The sequence below is a fragment of the Limulus polyphemus genome, unplaced genomic scaffold (assembly GCF_000517525.1).
Source record: "Limulus polyphemus unplaced genomic scaffold, Limulus_polyphemus-2.1.2 Scaffold2505, whole genome shotgun sequence".
Taxonomy (NCBI): Eukaryota; Metazoa; Arthropoda; class Merostomata; order Xiphosura; family Limulidae; genus Limulus; species Limulus polyphemus.
Genome location: NW_013668115.1, coordinates 39,387 through 48,051, shown reverse-complemented (window position 1 = coordinate 48,051; position 8,665 = coordinate 39,387). Strand labels below are relative to the sequence as shown.

The 8,665-nt window shown below is 30.7% G+C and overlaps 1 protein-coding gene across 1 annotated transcript in view; it reads left to right on the top strand.

Moving 5' to 3' along the window:
* LOC106467145 (inositol-pentakisphosphate 2-kinase-like) overlaps window positions 1-8,665 on the top strand; it is a 31,874-nt gene that overhangs the window by 4,038 nt on the left and 19,171 nt on the right. Inside the window, exons 2-6 of the mRNA XM_022395280.1 lie at window positions 2,667-2,708; window positions 2,962-3,066; window positions 4,070-4,136; window positions 5,754-5,881; window positions 6,851-6,946. Coding sequence (XP_022250988.1) covers window positions 2,667-2,708; window positions 2,962-3,066; window positions 4,070-4,136; window positions 5,754-5,881; window positions 6,851-6,946 — 438 coding nt within the window. The remainder of the gene's footprint in view (window positions 1-2,666; window positions 2,709-2,961; window positions 3,067-4,069; window positions 4,137-5,753; window positions 5,882-6,850; window positions 6,947-8,665) is intronic.

Sequence of the window (8,665 nt, the reverse complement as noted above, 5' to 3'; positions counted from 1 at the left end):
TATATATATATATATATATATTAGCTGTCCTTAAATTAAGTACTTTGTAGGTATTGATTCTACAATTTAATGAAAAATTTATACATACTACACTGTAGATAAGCCTTGTTATGTACTATACATCTGTTTAGGTTTACACAGCAACTATAATAACGTAAGATTTAAGGACAGTAATGGACCTATTGGTACATTTGGGCTTTACTGTCTGCTAAATGTTTTATTATCATTCAAATATTTATCAAATCTCCCCTTTATGTACTGCTTCCTCCACATCTGAACACAGTTGCAATGGTAAACCAACCTGTTAGAAAAATAAAACTGTCTTAGCTGAACATGACTCTTACTGTGCCAAAATATATATTTATGTTCTCTATTCCTACCATAATAACTAATAAATATGAAAAAATAATGATGCACTGATGCTAACAAATCCATGAACAATTTTAAACACCTCCGTCAGATCCCTTCTAACTCTTTTTTTTTTTTTTCAAGATAAAACAATTTCAGAAATCTTAACCTTTTTCTCATATGACAACCTTTCCATCCAAGGTATCATCCTAGTAACCCTCCTCTAAACCCTTTCCAACAATTCAGTGTCTTTCCTAAGGTGAGGAGCACTAGAAATTTAATGTCTTCAAGCTTGCATTTAATATTTCTGTAGATACAACCTGAAATCCAATCACCCCTACCTGTGCTACCACAATCAACAGCACACTGCTTGGATAGCTTAAGAGACTTATAAACCAGAGCACCAAGATGCTTTTCTTCCATAACACTGTTAGATTATTCCTATCAAAATTATAATAACCCATATGCATTACCTTGCATTGATTGTAATTAAAAGCCACCTGTCATTCACTTACTAAATTCATCAAATTTTCAAAATCCTTTTGTGAAACAGCAGCATCTTCCACTCAACGAGCAACACCCATAATTTTAATATCAGCAAATTTAAGTAATTTATTGACCATTTCTTCATCTGTGTCATTGGTGTAAATTAAAAAGAGCAAAGACCCCCGAGATACGCCACTTGTGACATTAATCAAGTTTGACTGAACTTCATTTATAACCACCATCTGTTTCCTTATACCAAGCCACTTTTCTATCCAGTGAGCCAAATTATACCCCATGTGTCACTTTCTCAATGCTTTCTAAAAATCCAGATACACCTAATCCACACCATTACCCTCATCTACATAAGCAGTAACCTCTTGAAAGAATATCAAAAGATTAGTAAGGCAATATTTTCACATAATGAAACTATATTGACTATCTAACAAAATTTTAAGCTTTGTTAAAAGACTTTGCAAAGCATTTTTCATCACAGTTTTCAAAACTTTTTCCCACCATTGATGTAAAAGTAATAGGCTTTTAGTTACTGGGACAATTTTTATCGCCTCTGTTGAAAAAGAGGAGTAACATTAGCCAACTTCCAATTTTTTGGCACCTGCCCACTATTCAAGGATTTACAAAAAATGGTAACAAGTGTCTCGCATATCCTATCTTTAATTTCCTTTCAAACCCAAGGAGAAATAGCATTAGGAGTTTTATCATTCTTTAAACTTCCTAATTTTTTCTTAACAAGTTCAGAATTAATGTGATCATCTTGTTCGGTCTTGTTTCCATCTAGTAACTGTTCATGATGAAAAATGTTGCTTAAATCTTCATAACAATTGAACAAAATATAGGATTTAATAACCTAGTCATCTCATAATCATCAAATATGAGTCTTTCTTTATCATACCTCTAAGGCTCTATTCCCATCCTAAAATTTTGCTTACCCTTAAAGTATTTAAAGTAATCCTTTCTGTTAATTTTCACATCTTCAGCCAACCCATTTCTCCATATACTCTTTTTTAATTTTTATATTTGATTAATTTTCTTGATTGTACATTATTGTTGTCATCATTATCTGGGAAGTAAATTATATTACTGTGAACCTATTGTGAAAGGTGTTTTTCGTTTTTTTATGTTGAGAAGTGTAAAGTAATGCATATTGGGTATGATTTGTTGCAATGGACTTTCTCCATGTGTACGAGAATACTGTTCCTGTAAAAAAAAATTATGTGATTATATGGAAGAAAACTAATAGCAATATGATATTTATTTATTGAAATAAATAAATTAGAAGTAAAAAATTTGTGGTATAGGACTGTGGAGAGCATTATTTAAAGAAGTAATTAATTTTAATATCCTTATCATGGAAAGAATATAGATATTCTGGAAAGCATAGATAGACAAGCTACTGGAATGGTACATGCCTCGTAATCATTTGAGTCATGAAGGAAGTATTAGTTAGATTCTAGCTTCTAAAAGGACTATAAGTGACATGATACTGGTGTTTGTAATTATTGGATTAAATAGGCATGTTTAAATGGTGCAATGATACAAAAATGACTACTTGAAATTCTGGGAAATATTCCTGTAAAAATAATAAGGTTATTAAATGGTTTGTTTAATGATGTGGGGAATAGTATACAAACTTGAGTACACATCTGGTGGATTAGTAATGCATGTAAAAGGTTACATTTAATTTAGGTTAATTGCTTCAGTTTTTTTTTAGTTGAACAGGTACACTCCATGAGCTAAATGTTCTATCATCCAGCTCATTCATATGATGTGTATGCTTTGTAGTAAGACTTGCTTTTTTTTTATGTTTTTTGTAGGAAAAAAAGGTGTTAAGGCTTTTGAAGAGTGAGAAAAATGAGGTGAGATATTATTATTATTAGAGGAATTTTTCAGTAAGTAAAGTTAGTTTTAGGTATTTCAAACTTTTGTAAAAATCTTGTGATCACAAAACATGATTTCACATTCTTACATAGCTATAGTTTTATTGTGTGACATGTGAAATGTTAGCAATTCATTTTCTGCTTGTGACAAAAGTGACATTTCATAAAATAGATAAGATATTATGGATGAACTTTCTAGACGTTTATTGTTCTTTTTCGTTAAATTTTGAAGAAGGAAAGCATGAAGAGGGAAGTGTCAGATAAGTTACGGAGATATGTGGAGTTTGTACATACTGTGATGAAACCCTTACTGAGTCCAGCTTTCCTTCACTGTCCTGTAAGTTGAAAGAGGTTTTCTTCACTCATTAGAATTTGTAACCTTGATCAAACTTGCTACTTTATCTATGGCTACACTTAAACTCTTTGTGATATCATCAGAGATTATGTAAAGGTATACTTATCAAGCTTGTCTTCTATTTAGATAATTTTTATAGGTATATCTATATCAGTATAATAGTACTGTCTGTTTTATGTCTATGTAACTACTTTGCAGGGTGTGGATAGATCTTCACCAAAATTAGTATGGAGGTTCATTAGGTCCATGTGGGGGTACATACAAATTTTCAGTTTTGCAGTTTTTATGGGTGTTGATAGATCTTCACCAAATTTGGTATGGAGGTTCATTGGGTCCATGGGAAGATACATATAAATTTTCAGTTTTGCAGTTTTTATGGGTGTTGATACATCTTCACCAAATTTGGTATGGAGGTTCATTGGATCCATGGGAAGATACATACAAATTTTTCAGTTTTGCAGTTTTTATGGACGTTTTTGCATTTTTTACAATTACATATAAGGGAAGCAACTTTTCATGTCCTAAGAGAGCATTATCTTAATAAAGTTGTTTAGTTATCAGATTGTTCATGAGATAAGATTATTTTATTTATACTTGATAATATTTGGAAGAAAAAAAGGAACCATCAACTTTTTTTAGTCTATAGGGCACTGGGACTTGGTAAACATACATGTTGCACATTATGAAATAATTTAAAACTCTTATTAGGCAGTTTTTTATATTAATATTGAATGACACAGGAAGAGAGTTTTTCTTTTGAATTTTATCACTAATTTAACACATTTTTCATGCATTTAAACTACTGTAGCTTTAAGAAATGTTATTCAGAAAAGGAACATGTTATAATATTGTTTCAAACTTTTAAATCAAGATGGACTTTTTAAGAATGTAATCATATTTTTATTACACACAATACCCTGTTTTAGGGTTGGTAGGAACAGCTTTGATGTTTTTTTCTATATTGTTTGTTTTTATTGTCAATTAGAACTTAGTAAATCTGTCAGTAGAAGATGTCAGAACACTGAACAAAATTATGGAAGGACAGAGACCAGGTAAAGAATATTGGTTTTGTTCTTTATATAAATTCTTATTTTAGTTATAAAGGAGTTCATCTGTATCTGTTTTATTTATCCATGTGTATTCATAGATACTGTAAATTGAAAAATATATGAATTAGTCACAATGAAGTTAATGGTACAGTGCATTTAAGTTTCTAATCAAGAAGCAGGCTTAAATTAAATATGACTTTGGTGAAGAAGTGTTAGCAGTATCCTGTAATTTTGTAATTTATGTGAAAACTGTGATCAGATGAGAATCAAACCCATGACTCTTCTTGCACAGCAGCTATTTTAACCAATTAAACTAATGCTAATTGAAGCCCAAATAGAATTCAGAACTCCAAATGTGATTACTGGATTGGATAGAGCATCTGCCTAGTAAGCAGAGTTACAAGTTCAAATTCCACCCATTCTTAGTTAATTTCTTCAGAAAATGTGTCCAAGAAACATTTGGAAAAACTGACTTCCTTCAGTATAATAAGTGTATTTTGTGTTGACTAGTATAACCTTCTATAAATTTTCATCGTATTTTATCTTGTCATGTTATTAAAATAATGTGTAACCGAAGTACCGTGTATTATAAATCTTTGTTTTTGTTACCTGAGCAGAATAAAGTAACAGGCAATATCGACAAACTTCAGTATCACTGCAATGAAACATCATGTTGAATATAAATCTGTCAACCAAACAAGACTAATAGCATCTAAGGTTGTTATCATTCAGTGATTGTACATTGTAAATGGCTTAGGTTTTGACATGGAATAAGTGTATGACCAAAGGTTACGATAACAGAAGTTCTTGTGTGTGCTTAAAGGTATTCATGAACATTTCCTAATGTGTATCCCTAACTGATATCAATAAGATATCTTATTCTGTCATCACATTGCTATTAAATACAATAACAAAAATATTGATATTGTAATTTCCCCAAAAGGGGGGGCCAAAGGCTACTTGGAGTGGTCACCTGTTTTAACCACTTGCTCCACTATACAGTAAAGTGTTGTCTGTTGGTCAGTCAATGGACACTAAAATGATGTCACACAAGAGAAGTTTAATGTACTGTTATGATTTAGAACATATGTATGCCATGAATCAAGATAAGAATTATGCACTCTGTAGGCTACAAAACAGCATGACATATAAACTTAAAAAGCAAGAAATAAAAATATTTGTTGCTCTTAATTTTGGTTTTATTTACTCTTGAAACAGAACACTTTTGGGTACCCTGCAGAAGTACATGTATTTTAGATGATTTTCAGTGGGAATGGGTTTTAATGCTAGAATAAAAAAAATTCTCAACTAGTTGTACACCATATAGCTTATGGAGCCATGGCATTTTTGAATAAAGGTTCCTTAATATGTATATCCCATAAACAAAAGTAACATCAATATTGCATTTAGTTACCCTGTGCACTTTCATAAAAAAAAATGAGTGATTTCACCCATTTCTTTTGGCTTTCTTTACACTGAGTATTGTAACAAACAAAAACATGAAATTAGTTAAAAACATAATGGAATATGTAGATGCCTCTGGTGGTGAATGTATAATACAGCAACTTGTTCAGTAACAGTGTTCTTTCTGCCTGATCACCAATATTGTTACTGTCTCAGACTACAGGGTGTGGAAATTGGTTCCAGAAGCACCAACTTCAGCAATTGTTTTACAAGACTACTGCACCTTTCCATGCACTTTCCCCAACCTTCCCACCGAGGGACCAGTTATAGGAATAGAAATAAAGGTAAAACAGTTCACATTGATATCTTTACCTATATGTAAGTATGTTTCATTCATTGTTGCGACAAAATATGTAGTGTAACAGGTCATTGGATTTTAGTTAAAGTAGAGAGTGTGTTTACATGTACTAAATGTATCAGAAGATTATATATTTTTCCAAATGTGACACTGGTAATAGATAATGTACATGTAAATTTATTGGAACAATCTGTCTTCTAAGTAAAAATAGCATCAATAACTTTTAGTCATAAGCACCAAAATTTATAATTATAAACTGGAAAAAAAATCATTAATTTATAATTTTTTAAGAAATACTTTCAGTTTAAAATTAAATGGTCAAATTGTCTTTTAAATAAAAACTTCGATATTTGGGGCAGTTGATTTATTGAAGGCTTCTCTATTTGTGGCTGTCACAATACTTAATTGAATAGAATGCATGTTACTTACAGACAATGGTGCATTACAATATATTCAAATTACTTGCAACTTTTATGTTGCATCACATTGATGGAATATGATAAAACTTAGGCACTTGTTAGTTTTGATGTATATCTAGAAGGATAAGATAACATCAAACTCACAAGTTTTGATAACCATATTGTGTTAATTTTCTCTCAGAATTTATTTTTGCATAACTTTTAATTAAATAAGTACTACAATGTGGATACATTTTTACAATGAAAATTTCCTGACAATAAAAATAGTTTCATGAAGTTCATATTTTGTGAAATGTTCAAAGTATAGATTAACACATAAGGTGATTTAAACATTGAAGCTAGAAGCTGTGTGAATTAGTAACAGGCTCTTTTTTTTTTTTCAAGACTGAAAATTTACATTTTAAGTATTTCAGATAATATCTGTTAAATATTCTACTGATAAATAAAGTTTTATTGTAACCTTTATCCTAGGGATAATATCCAGTAACATTGTTAAGATCATTTGAGAAACAAAGTTGTTGCTTTTTGTTTGACAGGCAAAACAAGGATTCTTACCTCCTCTGGAGATACTCCCTAAGGACCAAAAAATCAAGGCGTCAATCTGTAGATTTTGTCTTCTCCAGCATTATAAGGTAAGTGTTATATATCAGAGAGGTTGATTTACTTTGCATTGTTAGGTTTGTGCATTAAATACTTTCTTTCATCCTGAGGTCAAGTGAAGTTGGTCACATTGCTTTGTAGCTTAGGTCAATATTACATTGAATCTGTACTTGTATTTTCTACATGTACATGTTATGCTGCACGCATGTTTAATACAGGCATAATTACACTCACTTTCACATGTACATCAGCATGTGTGATAGTATAATGAAAGGTTTTTGTAACTAACTATAAATATGTCATTGATCATGGACATCATTAATTAGAAATCACTGAGTTTCATTTAGTTTTACTCCAAAGGCTCCTTTTTTCAAAATATCTAAAATTCTATATTGAAAATGTTTTGTTGACTTGTGAAAATAGCCATTTACAAATACAGTTTGATCTCTAATATCTGGATCAACTGAGACCTGTGCCTTCCTGAAGTTTGGAATAAACAAGCAGAAATAATGTGTACAGTATATATAAGTACAGCACAACAGGGAAAACCTGAAAACTTCAAATATACAGAGAAAATAATGAGTGCAGTATACTATAACTGAAAATACATTAAAAAAAAAGGCAAAAGCAAAACCTTGCAAGCAATCCAAATTTTAGAGGTTTATGAACTTTAGAATTTCGATTTTCAGAGGTCATACTGTAATATAAGCACAAGATCTGTATGTTACTAGTTAAAATTTATACAAGAAGGTCTTTTAATTATATTCTCTGATACAACAACTCGTGTGTGTTTTAAAGCTAAAAATTATTTTAGATTTCCATTTTTCATTGGGTAGTATTAATAGATACTTGCTGCACAATGTTTATTTAACATGAATAGACCACATTTTCCTTCTTGTAACTTGTTTTATTTCTGTCAAAACGTTAACACAACCTAGACATGGCTATGATGTGTGTAGCTACCTTCCCCTCCACTGACAGTCATAAATGCTTTAGTAAGGATATTTTGTTTTAATATAATCATTAAAAAGTTAACATGTGAACATTTCTACTTGCATGCAAACTAGTTAGTGTAATAAAAAGTCAACATTATTTACTAGTGCTTTATTTGTTGAGGAAAGTTCTGTGGATTGCATTTCTTAACACACAGGAGCATTATCTTAGAATACTGTATGTGTTATGATTTAGGAATTAAACACAGAATCAAAGAGATTGCTATACATTTGAACCCTATTGCCACAGGTATCCTTTACTGCCCATGACACAAGGTTTTAGTTTTACATTAAACATTTTATTGAACTACTTTTTGTTTATGTTATACCAATCAGAATAGCATAAAATATTAGCTAATAATCCATATCAAGTTTTAAGTTCTTAATTCTACAAGGAAATATAAAAAAAAATTCCTTAATTTCCCATTGTGTGACCCACTTGGCACATTTTCTTTTAGCATGTCATTTTCCCTATTTTATCTACCACCCCTTGAAAAAGTACAAAATTAAACGTAAATAACTCTATTAAATTGTCATTGCTTAGACAAACCATAATTTTTATAGTCTTCAATTTTGTTTGGTTACAGAGCTCTCAAATAGAAAATCAGACCCCTTCCTGTCACGTTGTCTCTTTCAGAATTCATTAATAGTTCTCTCTCATGTTTAATTATATATTACCTATAACCAATAGAAAGTCAAGGTTTTCATCTATCAAATGACGTATTGTTTTATGTTATGTTCTGAACAGTTAAATGTCAA